The 21,293-nt window shown below is 38.4% G+C and overlaps 3 protein-coding genes across 9 annotated transcripts in view; 2 read left to right on the top strand and 1 right to left on the bottom strand.

Moving 5' to 3' along the window:
• LOC112566151 (excitatory amino acid transporter 2-like) overlaps window positions 1-9,595 on the top strand; it is a 39,225-nt gene extending 29,630 nt beyond the window's left edge. Inside the window, 1 exon segment of the mRNA XM_025242129.1 lies at window positions 5,607-9,595. Coding sequence (XP_025097914.1) covers window positions 5,607-5,799 — 193 coding nt within the window. The 3' untranslated portion in view covers window positions 5,800-9,595.
• Window positions 9,596-10,527: 932 nt separating this feature from the next.
• On the bottom strand, window positions 10,528-15,975 carry LOC112565895 (transmembrane protein 45B-like). Of its 4 annotated transcripts, none has more exons than XM_025241768.1 (2): window positions 15,893-15,975; window positions 10,528-14,934 (listed from the first exon to the last, which is right to left on the bottom strand). In XM_025241768.1, the coding sequence occupies exon 2, from the start codon at window positions 14,888-14,890 to the stop codon at window positions 14,003-14,005; it is 888 nt and encodes a 295-aa protein (XP_025097553.1). In that variant the 5' UTR covers window positions 14,891-14,934; window positions 15,893-15,975; the 3' UTR covers window positions 10,528-14,002. The 4 variants fall into 4 exon arrangements, with proteins under 4 accessions (XP_025097553.1, XP_025097552.1, XP_025097550.1 ...); XM_025241767.1 differs by having other exon boundaries at window positions 15,807-15,941; XM_025241765.1 differs by having other exon boundaries at window positions 15,766-15,916.
• The window catches only part of LOC112565893 (probable L-cysteine desulfhydrase, chloroplastic), a 30,596-nt gene continuing 25,261 nt past the window's right edge, over window positions 15,959-21,293 (top strand). The window contains exons 1-3 of one of the 4 annotated variants that reach the window (XM_025241760.1): window positions 15,959-16,091; window positions 19,546-19,639; window positions 20,030-20,125. In XM_025241760.1, coding sequence (XP_025097545.1) covers window positions 19,562-19,639; window positions 20,030-20,125 — 174 coding nt within the window. In that variant the 5' untranslated portion in view covers window positions 15,959-16,091; window positions 19,546-19,561. Of the gene's footprint in view, window positions 16,161-19,545; window positions 19,640-20,029; window positions 20,126-21,293 lie in introns of all 4 variants that reach the window. The other 3 variants (XM_025241762.1, XM_025241763.1, XM_025241764.1) reach the window with 3 other exon arrangements.

The raw sequence follows: 21,293 nt of genomic DNA, 5'->3' as shown, positions 1-21,293 counted from the left end.
TTTTAGGCTCATCCTTTGTAGGTCAGTTCTTCGGTATGGGTTATGGGGATGTTTTGAGTTAGAATGCCTCTTATATTTTGAGGAGAAAGATAGTGAGAAAGGCATGGGTCATTTGTGCAGGAGAGACTCTAAGATTAGTCTATGTGGGACACTCTACTTGATGGGATCTGCATTTAGTTTTTAATGCGATTTTGTTCAGTTTTGAGAAAAGAGGATTAGGAATTGGATGGAGTTCAGTTGTAAGTTTGTAGAGTTCTAATGTGTTGTTGATTAGCAGGTCATGTTATGCAACACTTTCGCAGTCTACAAAGCGGTTACAGTGTGTGTTGTCATTTTATTGTTGTTTAACCACTGTTGGCAGAGATGTTAAGTGTGTGTGGCAAGAGTGTTAGGTCTAAATTCGTGAACTGATTAGAATGGCGAGTTTATGTTTTTGAGTGAGTTTGGAGGTGAGTGTGGATGTAATTTTCAGGTTTGAAGAGTGGATGAGAAAGAATTGGTTTGCTCCAGATAGTTAGATTTTCCATGTCACCTGCATTCCATGACACTGGAGATGCTTAGACTGTTTTAAAGGGGTGGGAAGTGAGATCATATCTACACAGGAGCTCATATAGGGTAGGTCAGGTTTTCTCTGCAGTGATGTGTCAAGAGTTTTAGTTTTTATTGTCAATTTCTTGTCAGGCCCGTCTGGTGTTCGTCGTCGTTTGCATTAACTGTTGCAATGTCTTTGTATATATCCATACATTCATTAGGGGAGTCTTTGAGACGGTAGGTGTTCTTTTCGGAGTTGCGAGAACTTGTAATTTTGTCAGATTGTCTTTTGGTTGTTTTATGATAACTCTGCTACAATGGATGCAAAGTGAGTGGTACACCACAAACAAATATGCCTTAGCTCTGTTTTAGCAGGTTTTGTTTTTATTGTTTTGTTTTGGACGGTCGAATTGAATCACCTAGCAGCATTTGCTTTTACTTGGCTGACCAGCTGCCTCTGCCCGCCTCGCCTGGTGGGACTGCATCGTGCCCATGTCTATTGCGGTCTCCCAACGTTGCCGCCTCCCCTGGGTTCCAGCTTCCAGAGTCGTTGTCTTGATTAAGATTGTCGGCTGGCCTTTGCAGGGGTGCGACCTTAGTCAGCCCTACTTCCGTTCATTGGATGTTCTGGCTGGCAGATTTTGGTTGGTTCTCTCCCACAGGTCTAATTGGGATGCTTTAGGGCCATTGATGCTAAGGATGATGGTCGCGAGTACCTTGTTGCACGAATGTCTGAATTCATGTTGGTTATTGTTGTTTGTCCAATGCTTGTCTCAGATTTAGGATATAGAGGACTGATTTCACGATTGGGGGTTGAGTGGTTGTGCAATTAGCTTGGGTTCACAGATAGATTGGCAGTACGGATGGGAGCCTGGCTTATTTATTCAGCTTCTTGCATTTCATCTGCACCTCCATTTGTGGCTTGCTCCAGGTATGTGACGACGCTCTTGTAATCATTCCCCGTGTAGTTAGGAGAGGGTTCTTGATTGCTGTGACCGCATCTACCACCTTGTTGATTGTCTGGCCAGCCATCACTGCTTCTTCTGAGAGCTGAGTGAGCTTTGGTCCTGGCTGTTACTGCTTGTAGGGACCCAACGCAAGCTGTGATGTCTCGCAGGTTGGACCCTCATTCGGTGTCACTGCGGTTAACGCCTTTTGAGGGTTTAGGCTGTCCTGGCGCTCAGCTTTATGTAGGGACCAGAGGTCCGCTTTAGGCGGACCAGTCCCGTTTTGACCTCGTGTCCCGCACCTGAAATATTCGGTCGACGCCCAATGTCCCGCTTTTGGCTTTCTGGCAGTCCATCAAATGTCCCGGTTGTCTTTAAAAATCACTTTTTTTGCGTTCTTGACGGACGACACCATCTCGGCACGTCTGTCCCTGCCTTTTCGCCCCCGGAACCGTCGGTCACTTAGCTATGTCTTGGGATGTGGTTCGTTCTGTGCACTGTGGGCAGTGCTGTTTACCCAGGGCTGCTGCTTGCCATGATATAAATTCGTCCACCTTGCTGTCAACATAAAACGCACCTCCACCCGCTATATTTTGTCGGTAATGGGGATATTGTGTTGTTTGTTTCTATCGTGATTACTACTTGTTGATTGTAGGGGGAACAGAATCGCTCATCGTGTCGGTAGAAAAAACGGAAACTACCCGTTGGCGTAGGCGGGGCATGGAAGAGGGAAGTTTGGTGGATAAGTAACATGGAGGCCCTACTCATCTAGTAGGACGGGAGGAGGTGTTGAGCGGTTCTTGGAAGTCTTTTATGTAACGAGAGGTTGTAAATTGTTAGAAACTGACAGGGTTCATCTTGGAGCAATCACCTAAAATGCGGTCTCCTTGGTGACTTTATGAGGGCTGCTATTAGAGAGGCCAAAATCATTTTTTAGAGTATGCTATCCCACAGATTTCATGATAACATAATGGTGCAGGCCCTTAACGATGTTAGTGACGAACACTACAAGCTGGCGGATTAGTGTTGATCTGGTTGTACAGCTGGAACAATTGTTTATTTGGAGAGAAACCGGTTTTATGCAAAAAAAAATAACAACCCTACATTGAAAGTCAGAGGCAATGAATAACAAATTTAAAGAATTTTATCCTAATGTTTCTGATGCTTTCGTACTTGTGTGGGTTATATTTTGGCCAGTTTTATATCTTATATGTGTGTCTAAAACAAGGGGGCCTTTCAAATGGACTTACTGCCATATAACTGAATGGAAAAGCGACTTCGACCTCTGTTTACCTTACTAGGTATGTACAAGAGTTTACAGGAACATAAGAGAGCAGCAGACCTGGGCAATAGGCTAGGCAGCTGTAACATGCTTTTACCTTACCTTTCTCTCGTGTAAGTACCAATTTGTTTCGTGCTTGTTCACACTAGATACACCAAAATCTTTTTTTTGATAGTTTAACACCACCATGCGCCGTATTGGACGCTGCTGCATCTACCCGCTGAGCTTGTTACCATGATCATGGTGTTGACTTCTGTGGGACACTACCTGCTTAGGACTCTCTTATGTCTTTGTTTGATGGTTTTGTATTGGTTATCTTGTAGTGTGTTAGTCTTTTGAGGCAAGTTTGCTATAACATCTGAGATGATTTTTTTGTGTGTGTGCAAATATCAGTGTGACTAAAGACAAATGATTCACATTCAGATGGTGGACTGATATCAGAAACTTGTGCTGAGTGGATTGTTTTATCATATGTACACACAGTTTAATGCTATTTTACTTTATCATAGATATAGGCATTCATATCTGTGTGCTTTTTGCCCACCTTTGAAGTGCATAAAATGAATAAGCCAAGTATCAAACATTGGGAGCGTCATATACTGTGTGTAACAAAGGTCTTATATGTTTCAAGGTCATTTTATACACAAACTGATCAGGGCCCTCCAATCACTTTGTAATCCACATAGCTTGATAGAAACTGATGATGTATTTGCTTATGCAAACATTTTGATAGACACACATCACAGTCATCCAGCACAATTTCAAACACACAGAACTTTTGTCTATTTTATCACTCCTCCATATGCTCTGTATCATGTAATTGTAAATTAATCTTTACTATGTCATTTAACTTTGCGTCACCACAATCCCAGTCTTCAATAGCGCATATTACTAGCTCTATGAGGGCACTTTTACAAGTAATGGTGATAATCAAAAACTGCTAGTAAGGCTGTAATGCTCCCTATCCACAACCACTTTTCCCAGTCATAGAATGGATATATATAGATACAAATGGATCCATAAAGTCCTGCCATTTCTTCAAACTACTCACCTTGTGCCCTTTGGGGTTTTTTTGTGCTCTTGTTTTGACTTTCATCTAGCTTGGCCTTGTCAGTGTAGATCTTGAGCTCATACACTTCTTGCCTACCCGGTGACCCTGTCTTTTCCTGGATGTTTTTTCTGTGTGAATGATAATATGCATCAGCAATGCTGCTATCTTTCAGTCTCAGGCTTCTTCAGTCCTCATAAGGATCCATCTCTTGGTTTGTCATCTCCAGGTTCTCATACATTAGTTATGAATGAAGAGTTGATGAGTAAGATCATGATCCTTGCCCTATATGTATGCACCACTCTCCTGACACACACACCATTGTCTGGTCATGCATTGCCTACAGCTTTGCTAGAATGCTGCAGCTCTGTTTTAAACCTCTGAAGGCCAGAGTAATATTCCATACTATAGCACATAAGATAGATTCAGGCCTCACTATCCCATTTCAGAAAATGTACTCTAATTTAAAAGTAGCTGAGAACAGGCTCAAAATATTTTTAAAACAGGATAGACAAACATGGGACATGAGATTTATGTCTGCATTTCCTCCCACACCAGTTCCCATGCAGTGCTGGCGCTATAAGGATGATAAAAGGAAGCTTCAGGCTGGCGTCATTAGCGTACCACTACAGGTTGGAGACTATGAGATGTGGCTATTCACTGCATCCTTCAGCCCACAACTATTTTTTCCTCTTCCCTACGTTCTCAGACTTTCAGTGCCTGAAGTCTGGCTTAGGGAATCTTCTCGCTGTGATTTTGATAACTCTGAAGAGTACAATCTTCCTTTTCTATTTTAATGAACTGCAGCAGGCCATTAAAGAAGTCAAGGATTCTGCACCTGGCTACTACTGCTAACCAACTTCCACTCCCTCCTCCTTCTAGACATCTCTAACTCATTTGGGTGTCGGCTGTTTCTCCCTCCCTTGTGGGGTTGTATCCTGCTCTTTTATCAAGAACTTACTCTCCCATGACACTATTTCAAGTCCATGTTGGGTCTGTCCTGTCTGATTCTCAGCAACAGGACATGGGCGTTCCTCAGGTCAACATGTAACTGGGTAAATGTCGGCTGCTTTCCCCGATCTCACTGCAATATCAAACACAACACTCTCATGGGTTCCAAATCCTTTTACTTTGATTCCAGATAATAGTTCTGACTAATCCACATCACACACTCATGCTCTTGATGAGTCATAGCGCTCACCTCTTGCCCTGTCCCTTCACATTCTGTCCTCCTGCCCTCTTCACCCGATCTTCACACCCGACTTCTCTCCAAAACATCCCTGCTACTCCATCCTGTCACTATTCCCCCCCCCCTCCCGCTCTCCTTTGGTCATTTTGCATTGTGAAAAAGAGGCAAAATGTCATGATTTAGTTGCATTAATTAAAATTTCTTAACAGTATCCATGCAGTCATGTCATGGTAGACAAGTAAAGAGTGTTTTCATGCTCACAAGTCAAGGGCCAATCTGAACCTTGTTCAATTCAGCATGATCTCTACTATAGGTTGACCAGTGCCATATGATATTCTACCATAGCAAAGGTTTGCAGCTCAAAGTTAATAACTGATAGCTACCTGCATCAAGGTTTTTATATCTATAAGAAAGATATTGATGTTTCCTTGCCATAACGGTTGAACTAGTTCTTTATTACAATCCAGCTTTAGCAGAGTTACTGACAAAATGTCAGAGCACTGCATTCATAAATATATATACACTTTTAAATGCAGATTTGATGAAATTTATATTTGTGATCATTGGTACTTGCTGCCAATAGTAAATAACTGTGACTTATGTTTGCAGGGATCGTTTCCGTACAGCAACCAATGTACTTGGTGACAGTTACGGAGCAGGTGTAGTAGCCCACTTGTGCCGAAAAGAACTAGCAGAAGACAAGCATGCTCCTTTAGAGGTTCATGATGAAGACCCTACTGGCGACACATTTGAACTTTGGGAAAATGGAAAAAGGATGGCAGATGAACAACCTGTTGCATAATTTGCTTATATATGCCATTCAGTCACAGCCAGTAAAATACTGGTATTGGCATCAGTGTAACCTGTTAAATCTATATTTGCATATGATGACATCATTCAACACATTACGACACTAGTCACCCTCTAGGAAGGGTCCTTACTTCACTTTGATTCTTAATATTTGATGTTGACAAATTTCTCTTTCACTTGGCATTTAGCCAGCTTATTCATTGGTATTGTTCTGAACCTTTTAAAAGCTGGAACTATTGTCTTTGATGTATATTCTACTACTGTTTTATTGTTTTACACAAAAAAGGATCTTATGGCCAGCATTCAACTATACTGTCTGCTACTTCAAATTATTAAAATTAGAAATTCTAATCAGCTCTGTCAACATTTTTAAAATATGGCAGATGGATGACAAGAATTTATATAAAACATCTGAGGCATTAAGAATGCAGATATGTAATACAGGTATGTAGTGTACAAGCTTTATTATGAGTAAGGTAGTGTTAGTTACTGAGTGCTTTGACATTAATCTTATTTGAGAAATACCCTAATTTTTCGCTGCAATAATGCAGTTTTTGATATGCTTCTTTCTCTAATATCTTCCTTCGTTACTCCTTTGCTGTAGATATTTTGCACCTACTGACCACAGGGAAAGCAGAACTGCAGAGGGTACAGTGAGCCAAAGTTTGCGAACATTGTGCAACATTAAAATATCCTGAGCCAACTGTGCTGAAGCAGTGCATTATCTGTTTTCCCTTATGTCAGAAGAGTAGTATTCGCTTATGATAAATTCCAGTGTAATCATGGCTGCAGGTGTATTTGTCTAATTGATAAAAATCCCTTAACTATTATTTTCTTTGTTTTATGGCATATGGAGTTGGTTCATGCTGCATGTCACAATATGCAAATAAGGTCATAACCCTTTTGGAGGACAGCCTCCACCTCTTATGTTTCTCAATGTTTACAGCAAAGGTTCTTGTCAGTTTATTTTTTCATAGTATAGATTAATCTGGTCTTAATCTCATTAGTAACCAATAAAAGTGCACCTTATCTAGTCAGGACTTATCCCCTTTTTATGATATATGGAGGATAGTAATTACTGTAAAGTGTAAAGCGAGTTGATCAGTAATGAGGGAGAATGGTGGTATTGTTTTATTTCAAGCCAAGGCTATATAATGGCAAAGCAGTCACCCATGTAAACAGGTGGCATATGCAAAGCATGCCTGAGACAAGATCTGAACCCTGGATAGCCAATTTTCACTATATTGGTGACAGGTGCTAACTCGACCGCCTCAAAATAGTGGTGAATCTACATTAACAAGCAACCATGTAAACTTATTTTATATAGCCTACTCCAGTTTTCGACTGGCAACTGGCATTGACTCTAGTCCTCAAAAATTAGTTAATAATTAATTACCGTGACCATATTCTTGTTGTGACCATCAAAACTCAAGTTTACAAGTTATATATATCTTATCATCATCTCGCATATCTCAGTTCAAAAAGAATATGAAATGTAACACTTCATTAATGACACTTAATGTGCTGTTATAATAACTCATTTTTAAAAATTATTTTCCTGATATACAGTGAAGAGTACAAGTTTGTCATCTTCAGGAAAGTTTTGGGATATTTATATTGATGAAATGATTGCCATTTACATTTGTACCCTAAAATTTCTCATGCATTTTTAATTGTAAACAGTTATGTTTGCAGTGTTTAAGGAATGAAACTATTAGTTTTGCTTTGTTGGGTCTGTTCGACCTTTATTACATAAATTTAGGATTTGTTCCTAGTTTTAGTTTTCTGAGTATGCATTTGCAGGTTCCCTAAGGAGATATTTTTCAGTGAAATTGTGGTATTAAGAGAATACCATAGCTTACAGGGGCAGCCATCAGAGGTTTTTTCTGGGTACTTTATCTCCCCTGAAATCACCTTTAGGTGGAAGCACTTTCCCACCATTCCAACCAACCAAGCAGTTACTCCAGAGATCTTTCTGTAAACAAATCCTTTGCTAATGGACTGTTTGCTCGTGATCACATAAATGTCCATGGCATGCTGTGTGGTCTGAGAGGGAGTAGCCATGTAATAACCGGCAGAGAGAAGAGTCATATAGCCAGCAATAAAAATAAGATAACAAGAGAAATACAGAAGTGAAGGTAAAGGAAATTTTTTTAGATGACTTACCCACTAGGGTAAATGAGGTGGAAATATTTAATAAATGGTGAAGAAATACTGAAAGAATTTTACATGTTTCTTAATATGTCTTGAGTGTTAAAATATAAGACCAGAGATAAATTAGAGTTTATAGCAGTTATTTATCTTTCAAGAAAATTATGGAACATAAGTTTTACTGACATTGCTCATAGTGAAAGGTGAGCAAGAGAAGCACTAAAATATTATCATAGTCTCTGTGACTGTGTGTTGTGTGAATAAGTTGTTCTACATTTGTAGCAGAATGTTTCTTTTGTATAACCTGACTAAAGCCAAAGATAGCTGCAAATTAAATGAAACTTTACTAAAATAGGAAAATATAATGAGACAAATAAAGAGCGGATTTTTCTGCATTTGTATACACAAATGCAGTCTTAAAAAATTTAATGGTTTTAAAAGAAAATGACTTATTGCAGAAAAAAATAATGGCATGATTATTTTATTTGAAGTACACCATCTACAATATTGAATAACTATTGGGACTCCCTGTAGGGAAAAAATATATGTTCACGAAGCTACAATCATGAGATTAATATTTATGCTGTGGAAGTTGTGAACTTGTTGTTTAATTGTATTCACAATTGTTTTTATTAAATAGTTAATAATAGTGCTGAAAAAACATAGAAGGTGGAACCCATGTATTTTTGGCATTCTGTACTGCTAAGGAACTTAGGATGTATAGATGTAAATATCCCACCCACCATCACTGTATGTCCCAAAATTTGGAGTTACCATAAACATTTACCAACTGTTGTTACAGAATAGTGATTACTGCTAATGTAAATGAATAGGTACTTAAAATATTTACTTCTTAGTTGATGAGTAATATTGTAAAGTATTTACCCACAGCACACAGTTTGCTGATCTTAGTATCTGTACAATTATTGATGACATGATTTCTGCCCTAGGTAAATTAACATTTTTCATTTTGCGAAGAACATTATATGAATAGCTACAGATATTAACAATGAATACACCTGACTTGTTTTGCAATGTTTCTACTCAGATTCTCAGGGTTGTTCAAAAATAATGCTTAGACTTGTTGATCAAAGCACAACACAAAATTTTGTTAACAAATTTACCCATTTTGCCCATAGTAAAATGGCATTTTGTCATGAACCAGTTGTTTTTAGGCCAGGACTAAGTATGCGGATAAGTCACAGTATGTTAATCGAGAGAGAAGGGTGTTTTGGAAGTTAATCTTTCTACTCTCATCATGATCTACACTCCCGCCTTGAAATCCAGTTTCCCTTTTTCAGTGGCTCAGGGTGCTTTATGATAAGATTTGACCGCCAGCAGAGTTGGGCTACCCGGTTAGATTTTAGAAGTATAGCGCAATGTGCAGTGTTAACCAGGTAAAAAATCGATGACGTCCAGGTAATAACAATTGGTAGGGCAATCGGGAAACTAGTGAACTGTTGTCTAAAGGACGCAATCCAGTATATATATATATACATTTTTATTTTTTTTAAAATCTCATTTGCTAGAGATAGCATTAGTAATTCCAAAGCTATATACATATTTAACCGTATTATTTCTTTTTGTGTTCAATCTGCTTAACTCTATCGTAATACTAATTCGAATCATCTCCGTAACTGAATTGTTGATTTGTTGATTTGCTGAAGTACTTGAGCGAGAGCGTGCGGACGTGCGAGGCGGCTGAATGGGTGTGTAAGGGTACTTGTAAGACGGGTCATCATCACAGGTACCCACTTCGAATGTCTATAGTCCCACATCCTCCCAGCAGTTTAATTGTCACACGTTAATTTTGTTTTATTTAAAAAACTGCTTTACTCTTAGATTTACTATGTCACCCCATCTATATAGACTATTTGTACCTCATTTTTCTAACATTTTTTCTACACCTTACTGTATGTGCAGATTTAACTTCTACTCCTTTTCTTTGCATTTTACTATTAATGCTCGATCATTGTTTCAGTCTCTTTACTATACATTGCTCAAGCAGATGTTCAGGGCAGCTTTGGTGCTTATTTTCTAAGTAAAGTCTTTTCATGTATTTGTTTCTAAATATCTTAATAATAATAATAAATGCACATTTTGTAAAGCGCATACTCACACTCATAAAGGATATACTCTTAGCACTTCAGAACAAGAACGAAACATATGGACAACATACGAGCGACAGGAAAACAAATAACATATGAGTTATAAAACAATAAACAACCGTACTAAAAGAAGAATAAAATCAAATACAGAAAACACAAAGAGGAACCAAAGAACAAGTGCTGAGAGTAACATAATTTGCAACAGGAAGGGTGTGAAAAAGGACGAGCATTATAGGAAATGGTATTAGGAATAATGTTTACGGTAGAGACACATTTTCAGTGCACCTAAGTTCAAAAGGATTCAATATATAGTGGGTAGGTGGCGAATACATAGAAAGGGAGTTTCACTGCACAATCTTGATATGCATTGGTTTTAACCTCTCAATAATTCTTAAACATAAGGTCCACGGTATCACGTTTGTCGAATCATGAACAGAAAGAGTAAATTTCGTGGTAAACACTTCATAAAAACTCATTAATTATTTGAATGATACATGTATTCCAGTTTTACACAGTGATAAACGAACATAACAAACTATAAGGACTGTTTCTGGTCATTAAACAGGATACTAAGCAGACTTTTTCGTTATTGTTACAATTAAAAACAAGGAAATGTGCCATAGTAGCAGGGTAATACACATAGTACATAATATACAATAATACAACAGCTAGATAGTGCATGGAGGATTCGTGAACTCTATATATATACTTCCCCCTTTACTCGATTTGTCCACAATGCAGATTTTATTAACGTATAAAGGGAATAGTAATCGCTTTATCCATTTTGCATTCACACCAAATAGTAGTTTGGTGCTCAGAGTGAAAAAACTGTTTTTTTGCCATCGAGTTTTTCGGATATTATCGTTACATGTGCTGTTTATACTTCTTTTAGAAAGAATTATGTATTCTTTTTTTTTAAAAAATGACGCCAGTTTTAATCAGAAAATTAACAGAAGATACAACATGCAAAACAACAGCAACGAACGTTGTGTTACAAATAAAACGACAGATCCATAAATGCTTCACGTGTGACGTCATAACTTGCTTATTTTTCCGCCTTTCCTAATGGCAACATGCAGTCAACATTTATAAAAATAAAATAATCATTTCTATCATCAAAGGACTGCCTGACTGTTACATATGTATTACTAAAGTTGATAACTTTACAATTACTACACGTCCTCTTCATGCGTCAGGTTGCACATAAGACCTCAACCAGAGTCCGCCACCGATGTCGATCGGTTGAAGCCCGCTTCAAGTGACCACATGTCCAGCACTTTCCTTTCATCTCCCTTTCCCCTGTTTATTGCACGTATAGTTGGACTAATTTGTTTTACCTATCTAAACATGTGCGGCACCAAAGATTATATAACTAGTCAGCGTTCCTCTTTCTTGTTCCAGGGGAGATCGAGGACGGGGAGGGGGGGGGGGGAAATTGGTGTTTTACGCCGTGTCAGCAGCTAAGGCTATATTACGGCAAGCAGCCAGCCCTGTAAACAGATGCCACGTGCAGAGAAAGATCAGCGTGCCCGAGACGAGAAATGAACTCAGGGCAGCCAACCTTCACTGTATTGGTGACAGGCGCTAACAGCGCTAACCGTTGCGCCACCGGACCGCTCGATCGAGGACGGAAGTTCCAATTTGGATTTTCACCCAAGAGCTCGTCGGGTGTGCTATATAACGATCGCGTTGTGCCACCCCAGACCCCCCGCGCACAAAACTCGATCACTTCTTTTATTCTGATGTGTTCTTTACGGTGCGTCATTCAGTTCCCAATCGGTATAACTTCTTCGTCATTTACAATTTTTGTTCTGGATTTTTGTCAGAGACACAGGGTTAGGATTCGAGTGCACACCACACAGACATACATTTCGTCAATGACACGTGTTCCATTCAAACAAACAACAAAACATCTTTACATGTAAGATGGCCCGAAAATAGCGGTCGTCGGGGAAGCTAGCTAGTCACAGAAAGGGACGAGGCTCGCCACTTAGGTATATCTTGGGCGGTGGGTCAGCAGAACTGGATCATTTCTGAAGAAAACCCAGAAAAAGCATTTGTAAACCCTTTGGCTATAGTGAAGGTTAAATTGTACATGGACTTAACAGGGTGTCCATAAAGCTGAGTGACTGGAGTGTATTCAGCGCACACCACCCTCAGGTGAACTAAGAATCATAACCGAATAAGGCTGTTGTACACTTAACGCAGCTGGTATCTCCTTTGGTCTCTACTAATGCTAGGTTTTGCAGCCACAGTGTAAATGATTCCCTATAAAATGCGTATAATATTAGTAATATTGGCTGTGTACCTAAATCTACTGGGATGGACCTCATTTGGTGATATCTGGGTTCACCTCTGCTAACTTCAGCTAACCTGCACTTCTGCTTTTTATGTCAAATGAGCAACGAAAGTGAGCAACAAATGTATGAATAAAACTTGTGAACTTCCTTTATGGGAGATCTAAGGCACTTTTTGAGAATAACATTTTAAAGGAAGATAAGGAGACTTACAACAAAGCAATATAAAAGTTGTGATTAGTTTACAAAACAAAAGTTATATGACAGCCCACTTCCAGATGTATAACTAGAAAGTTACAAAAGTTACAGGTTATCTATATTTCAGTAAAACTTGAAAATTAGGTCATCTGTCTCTAAAGGTATTATGTAACACTAGTCCACAAAGAAAGGCTAAGAAAAAAATTATACAAAGGTACTATACATATCATATGTATACGATAAAACATTTACACACTAAAAACATCTCAATTATGTGGACAGATACACTGAAATGGCAAGATTATTACCAAAAAAGTGCTGCATTCCATTCAAACACTTAAACACATATGATAAGACACATGTAATTCATACAAAGTTTGAAAGAGCAGTCACCAAACATGGAGAAAACACTTCACAATCAAGAAAAACTTGGTCTAACAAGTATGACCTGTGGAAACAAGAAAAGAAAAAGTACTTTTTGCACTATTGAATCTTCCAAATTACAGGTGAGGCAAGTGAAAAAAAAATAGTAAGCAAGCAGACCTGAGATGCATGGTTTTGATATTTGGAAAATTAGGTCACTATCAACAAACAAAACACAAAATGCACTAATATTGCACAAATGAGAGGTACAAGGGTAAAGTTGTATGCAATTATATCTTGTCTTCCCTAATGTTGAAATTATAAATCGATATCAAAATAAGAACTGCAATACACCCACTCTGCTTATAAAACTTATTTTCAAATAGCAAAAGCTTGCAATAAGATGCTGAAAAATGGCTAAAGGGAGAGAGCTAAAAGGAAAAAAAATGTCTGTATAAATTCTTCCTTTTATAGCTCTTTATGTCCTAACTGCATAGTTGCATCTCAATCATGTATGATATGATGTCAATGATAGCCTGTGACTAAAGCATATGCATCATACAGAAACATATCTATGATTGGAATTTTTTTTTTAACTGACTATAAAATGTTTTTCTACCAAGTTGCTAATCAGTCATCTAAGAATGAGCACATACCATCTTTGCCCAGGGAACTTCATTGGTTGACAGTGAAATTTTGTCTACAGTACAAAATTGCAACTCTAGCTTTCTGCCAGTTTGAAGGCACATATCCTATCTTTCTGCAACTCTGTAAGCCTATTCTCCTTCTAGTTTGCTCCGCTCCTCTAGAGTCTAGAGAAAAGCTGCTGTTCCTAGAATTACATTCTTTTGGTGGGTACATTTCCCTTTGTTGCTGCAGCTGTCTAGAATTCCTTACCTTTAAGCTGAGATATGCATCATCATCATCATTTAAGCAGCACTTGTTCTGTTATGCTTTTGACTGATAGTACATGCAGAATCTTATTATGCTGTTTTCATTATTTTAGTGTGTGTTATTTTTAAAAAAATCATTGTGACCCATTAGGGAACAGTAATCTTCAATATTAAAAACATTATTATTAGTCACTGGTACTCTGAAATTCTAGATCATCTTCAATATCATAATTATTCATTGTAACAGTGGACTGGCCATTGACACAATTATCATCAGAATGTAAAAGGCGCATCACACCATATCCATCATCCTGCAAATTTACACCTTTGTGATGGTAACAGCAGGCAACTGTTGCTCCAGTTAGCAAAATAATGATAAAATCCACACCACAGTGCCAGATGAAGAATAGGCTTGCAGTTGATAACTCAGTTTGGTCATCTTCTTTCCAAGGTTTTGGTCCAGAAGTGGGGTTGTAAAGAATAAAACCAACTTGCCACAGCCACGTCCCTTGAAGCAGCAGAAAGTATGAACGTCCTAGTGGTCCAAAAAGACTGTGACGATAATACATTTCCATAGCAATAGCAGCTATATTTGCCATGATGATACATTTAAGTAAGGTATGGAGTAAAATGTTTAATTCTGTTTGTTCATAAAAACGAAAATGAAATAATAGCCATTCAGCAAAAAGGGCTAAAATATTGCTGACATAATCAATATCAGGTGGCACAGGAAAATTATAGAATACAAGCAGATCAACAACTGCAGTAATTCCAAAGTAAAATGACATTGTAGCACATTGTGAATGGCCAAGAGATGACAAAGTTCTATTACTAAAACCAGTGATGACTTCTCCTGAAAATACTATAGTCACTAAAGAAATCTTGACAAAAGTTTCCATAGGCAAAATTTTCAGTCGGCCACAAAGGCAGTCACTTGAGAAAGCCACTGTAGATGCAAAGCAAGCACTACGTTGCTTGCAGCTGAAATAACGGCAGAAGGTCTGTACAACATACCACAGTGCAAACAGAATGAAAAATGTTCCAGGTAGAGCCTGTTCTCCAAAGCTTCCCATAATTTTTTTCTTTAAGTTGCTTCAGTGATGATCAAAATAAGGTGCTGAAAAAAAAAATAATGTGAAAGTTGACATTATATTTTGACATATCAAAGTGTTGGCATTGTGCATGTAGGTAAAACCAATACAAATGCAAGTACCAAATGCAAATGGTGGTGGGTCATATTTATTAATACACATCTGATTATTTTTACCTAGATGCATATAACTGCGCACACTTTTATATATTAAAATGTTTTTTCCCATTTTTTGCACCATTCATGCAATTTGTCATAAAATAAAACTAAAACCATGTGATGAAAAAAAGGAATTGGGGGTCAATTTTGATGTCTTTTGGTGTTCGTATCAAAGAGTGCTAAGCAACGTACATCAAATATGTAGGATTAATAGGCAGGCTTTTTATTTAAATATGGCCATGTTTTAAAATTTACACAAAGCCTTTGTGCGTCAACATTTGGAATATGAGGCAATCAATGTTAGTCGAAAGTGTACAAAGATGTGCTCTTAAATTGCTAGTAGAATGTAAAAATGTCTTATTCTGATAGACTGATTAAGGGCAGGAAGATCGGAGCCACTACTACCTCATTAGTTTTGAAGGGCTATTGAAATGTTTTAAGATTTTATGGATGCTATGACATCGATAGGCATGTTTTGTTTTTTCCTCATACAAACTCATTCACAATGAGTTGATGTAACTGGAACTCACTTCCAGCTAACTTAATCCACCAAATTTGAAGAGCTCCAAGAACTATATATAATATTCCAACAGTAACAGATCTCTTTTTCGGCTCTGATGGACAATAAAAAAAAAAAAATGACCCAAACTAGATTCAATTGACTCGAAGAACGGATATTAAATAACCCTCAAAACCTACGCAATCACAGATATGTTCCTATATGATTGCAATGTGCATACATTGCTGAAATCATGTTGCGTTAGTCAAGGGCAGGCTTTGAATATCCTCGTCCCCATCAGAGACATGCAGCTGAGCATGTACCTACTCTGTGAACGACGAGCCCATTGTTTTCTACTGACGTCACCAATTTCTGCTGTCGTGTCTGCTACGTGCAGAGGACGCCATTTTGTACAACACCGATTGGCTACTTGCTGTGTTGCATTGTCACTGATCGAAGTCAGCGTGCCATCCGAGTGCAAATTTTATTTACAGTAAATTATACCGAAAAAAACTGGATGATAAGAGTAAGCAAGCAAAAACATTCATCAGAACCAGGATAAAACAGTATTTTTTAATTGAACTTTTATTTTAAGGTAGAGTGAATTAAATCCACGCACCTTTCTTTGTCGTTTCAGAGCATGAAATCCCAACAACAACAAAATTATGATTAAAGCTGTAGCAACGACAGCTAAGCGATCGACAGCTACAGCTGTCCTCCACTCTGATTACGTTCGCTGAAATAGCTCAATATATACCTCTATGTCATACCATTAAAACTTGGCCTTCAATGTAACCTTGGAGGACCATGATTTTCTCCAAGTAGATGTTGAACACCACTGGGGAAGCAAGCATCTTTACCATACATGTTTCATGATGGGAAAGAGCTTACTCACTTGGTTATTGAAGAGCACAAAGCTCCTGGAGCTGACAAACAGTGCCTTGATGGTGCATAACAGATCTTCCTCCACATTGAACGAGTACAGTAGTTTCCATAGCCCCTCATGCCATAACCTTACCAAATGCCTTCATAAAGTCAATAAAGGTATGGTACAGATCTGTACCCTGCTAAATGTGCTTCTCAATGAGGACTTGACTTTTGACTTTGCTCATAAGTACTCCTGCTGGCCAGGAATCTGGCCTATTCCTCAGTTAGAATCTCTGGCGTAAGGCAGTTTTGGATCACTTTCAGCATAACTTTACCTGGATGACTGATTAGGCTGATCATGCAATAGTTCTGACACTGATTTATGTTACCTTTCTTAGGCAGGGGTATGACCAGGCACTGTGTCCACTCTTGTGGCCAGTGCTTGGTTGCACAGATATACTGGCACAGGTTAGTAAGAACCTTCCCTATCTCTTCCTTGCCACCTTTGATCAACTCTGATGAGACGTTGTCCACCCAGGGGGTACTTTCTTCTCTTCAGGTTCTAAAGAGCGTGCTCGACCTCCTTGTGTTGCATTTGCAAGTCCTCTGGATCAGCATTTATTTCCTGGATATCCTGGAGGATGTTCAGGTCTGTCGTCTGGGAGTAGTTGTACAGCTCACTGTAAAACAACTTTGCCATTTGAGAGCAGGTGGCTCTCGCTGTCTTCAGTCGGACACATTTTCTGTTAACTCTCATTGGTGAGGGTCTTGAGCAGGCAGAAGGGCTTCAAGTTATCATTCTAGGCCACACAATCATTGATCTCACTCCATCTCTCCTTGATCCAAATTACCCTGGCTGCCTTCATGCCTCTTGCGATTGCCTCATAATTTTTTCACCTTGTCACTCTTCAGGGTTCAGTGGACCCAAGGCTGTTTCTTCACCTTGGGACATCCAAGAACCTTCTTGGTTGAGGTCAAGAGCACCTCCTTGATGTAGCCTGAGAGCATATCCACATCACAATAACTTCCCCAACCTTGAAACAAATGCACCAATACGTTGTGTGATGCTTTGTTGAAGACGAGGCTCTGGTCACTATTAACATCCACTCCCATGTATGCTTTCATTTTTGACTTGTTGATTGTCTTGAAGCACATCGGCCGTATGCGTTTGGGCTGACTTCTGTGTTCACCATATAGCTAAAGGTCATCCCAAGACCTTTTTTAGCTTGTTAGGGAGTGAGGTGTTGAGACCACTTTTCTTGAGGGTAGTGCCATCTCCTCTCCCTTGCTTCCTTACCTTTCCCAACCCTCTTTGGAGTCAGGTACCTGTTCTTGCCAGCTAGGTCCACTAGGGGAAGTGAGTTGTACTTTGGGCATGTATAGGTGGATTGCTGTCTGTCTGCCAAGACCACCTTTTAGCCTCTTGCAAAGTTTTCTGTTGTTAGTCTCGGCGAGTCTAAACAAAGAATGTGACTAAACCAGAAGCTTTGTAGTATCATGCCATGCTTTAGTAGTTAATTGGAATACAAGTTTGTGGCTGTACTTCTTGGGTATCAAACCAGCTCGCCTCTCAGTTTGGACACCACTTGGCATTATTATGTTCTCCATACATGCACACAAAAGCAAAAGTGCATTAGGTTATACACAGATTCAGAAATAATTAATCCACTGGGATAACCTGGGTCTCAATTTACCAGTCTTGCACTTGGAAACTGCTATCATACTTTACCTTCAATAGAGAGAATAATTTCGCTGACACTGCCCTAATGTTAACTGTATTTTATCATGGTTCAGAGATATTCATGTTGACAAGTTACTGACTCAAAGCATGTAAACAGTGATTAGTGTGAAATACTTTCTCTCACAACACTGCTATGAAACCTGAAGCGGTGCCAGTAAGTTAAAATGTATTTGACATAATTCTGTCTTGAATATCTATATGGTAAAAGAGAAATAAGCCCATAAAATGTGCACCAAAAATACTATATGTGCTCCATGATTTTTTTTTCATCAACAGTCCACAGTGTTTTATTCCTTTAAACATCTAGTACTTCTTAATAGTTCATTCTTCATCACTTTGATATACCATGATGCAGTGTAAAATGGCAACCTGGCAGTCCAGGCAGATAGGTTAAGAACATTCATATGCATTGCTGAGGATCAGAATTCTGTATTTCATATACAGAATGAGCAGAGCTGGGCTGAGTACTAAGCCTTGAGGGACGCCACAATAAAGTGGAGCAGGGTGAGATGTTTGACCATCAATGAACGCAGTCTGTGTCCTATCAGATAGGAGTTGAGTCATACTAATGCAGGTCCAGAATTCCCATAGAGGGTGTGTAGTCTATGAAGGAGCAGAGAGTGGTCGATGGTGTTGAATTAGCAAACAAGTCCAGTAGAGTTAAGGTAGAAACGTCACCACTGTCAAGGTATACAAATCTTCCGGTTTAGCCACGTTTCAACTTAACTGTTAGAACGAGGCTGGTGTATACAAAGTTTTTGGCTCAGTCACATTTATTGTTAAGGTTCACTGAGACTAACAACAGAGAACTTTGCAAGAGGCTAAGCATTGGTCTCGGCAGACAGACATCAGTCTACCTATACATGTCAGTGGTCTCTCCTTTCATCAGCCCAAACATAGATTATTCATAGATAACAATTATTTCAGATGTATGGAAACTGTGCTTGTTAAGGTAAATTTATTTGACGCTGATGTGAACTACAACTACTCTAGTGTGCCTGTAAAATGTGGAGTCCTCAAAACTGGTTACTGGTGTATTTAATGTGATAAGAATATACCCTTCTACAGCAATATATTATTTTAAACATTGAAGAGTCATTAATTAAGAAAAAATGTATGCTACATAGATATTGACAATAATTAAAAAGCAGAAAAATAATGTGCACCTCAATGTACGTGTGCATGAACACAAAATGTAACTGTTTATGTTAACTTCTATTCAGTGAGGTAACTTGAATAAAATTAAAGAATAAAATTGTGTTGCTTTCTTAACCAGGTCTTCAGGTATAACCTTTCACTCAACATACTAATGCAAACATATTATCCAATAAATGATGTCTGATTCATATCTTAATTGTGCTATTTCAAACAGGAGATTCCTTACTAATATGGCCAAGAAAGAAAACTGTCGTGACTTTGGCTCATTTCAAGCATCAAATGTCCAAGAACTAATAAGTATTCCAGAGGTAAGTTAAATGGTTTTTATGGCATTCCTGTTTCAGTTATTGGTGATCCTTCAACAATGGGTTGGCTCAAGAGACTGAATTAAGCTGAAGTATATTCTAATACTATTTAAAATGCGATCTAAAGAACTACTACATCAACACCTAAAATATCAGTGACACTGCGAGTTCTGATTAATGAACAAACGAAAAGAAATTGTTCCCTTGGTTGTTTATTATGAGAAAGTGACCCATTTGGTATTCCAATGTTACTTCATCTAGCTGTGTTTAATTATTTTTAAGTGTATTGCACTTTCACAGAAATTGTTATTTATGGTTTCATTTTAATATGTGTATGTATATGCATGCATTCATATGTACTTTTTTGTTATATATGCCCTTGGAACTGTATAGGAAAAGTATGAGTCCCCAGCAATGCCATTCCAGTTACCATCCTTTAAAGACATTCAGTTTGGGAACAAGTGTAAACAAAAGCATTTTTTGTTGGAGGTATGTAAGACTGCTTAGATTAGTTTGGAGTCTGATATGTTTACACACTATATTTACATTGTATATCACTCAAATCTTATTTCTATAATTGTACCGTTCATATGTAGATAGATGAAATGTGCCATTTTGATAGTGCCGTTATTCGTCAACAGGACTGTTACACAAGAAAACTATATTTTATAAAGAATTTTTAATGTTTTTTAAAAACACCACCTTTTTATAATTGCTCTCTCCTTATCTAGACCTTGTAGCCTAAATGCCAACTTTTCTATATTTTGGACATGTTTCTTTATAAGATACGATAAGACTTTATTTGTCCCAGAGGGCAATTCTGGTGCAGCTCGATTAAAATTAAAATTCATACACAATTGCATGCACAAAACTATTCATGTCTCATTCATAACCCATTCAAAAGTCGCACTGCTGAAACAACAAAAGACAGCCGCAGTCTGTTTGTCCTGCATGCAGGCACACAAAATCGGCGGCCCGACAGGAGCCGGACAGTTTCTGTCGACAGAGCATGCCTGTCATCACGAAGGATGGCAGACACCTTCAGAAGAGTCCGCCTATTCTACAGATCTTATTATTATAAGATGTTCTTGGCAGAAAGGTTGTTATCTAGTTCTTCTCTGGTCATGGAGAGTTCCTTTTCTAGTACTTGCAGTTTTTCCATCCATTAATGGTTGGTTTCTTTGGTGGGAAAGTGTTTCCACCAAGAGGTGATTTTTAAAGGGAGAACAGGGGAGAAGAATTAACTATTCAGAGAACAGGTGTCACATACAGAGAGTGTCCAAGGAAGAAATATCAATCCAGGGCCTTTGAGTGCAGTGATTACTCATGCTAGAATCACTTTCTTGCCCAACCAACCAACCAAGGTGTTTCCAAAGGTTACTCTTAACAGGAAAGTGAGATCAAAAGTTAACATCAACCACTGGAGGGCCTAGGGGAGTTGGGTGAAGGGTGGTATTAGTGAAGGGGAGTAGGGGATAGGGAGATGACAATCAAAAGAAAACAGGGCTTTAAGACTACCTTGATTCAATATATTATGTTTTGTTATTAAAACATTATTTGTGCAAAGGAGTTCATCTGGAAATTTGTTCTGTTAAAAAGGGACATTCAGATGCAAGAGAGGAGGCTCTCTATGCATCTTTATCTTGATTCATTTGTA

Source organism: Pomacea canaliculata, linkage group LG6 (genome assembly GCF_003073045.1).
Source record: "Pomacea canaliculata isolate SZHN2017 linkage group LG6, ASM307304v1, whole genome shotgun sequence".
In the NCBI taxonomy this organism is placed as follows: domain Eukaryota; kingdom Metazoa; phylum Mollusca; class Gastropoda; order Architaenioglossa; family Ampullariidae; genus Pomacea; species Pomacea canaliculata.
Note: the sequence above shows the minus strand (reverse complement) of the source record. Positions and strands in the feature narration are given on the sequence as shown.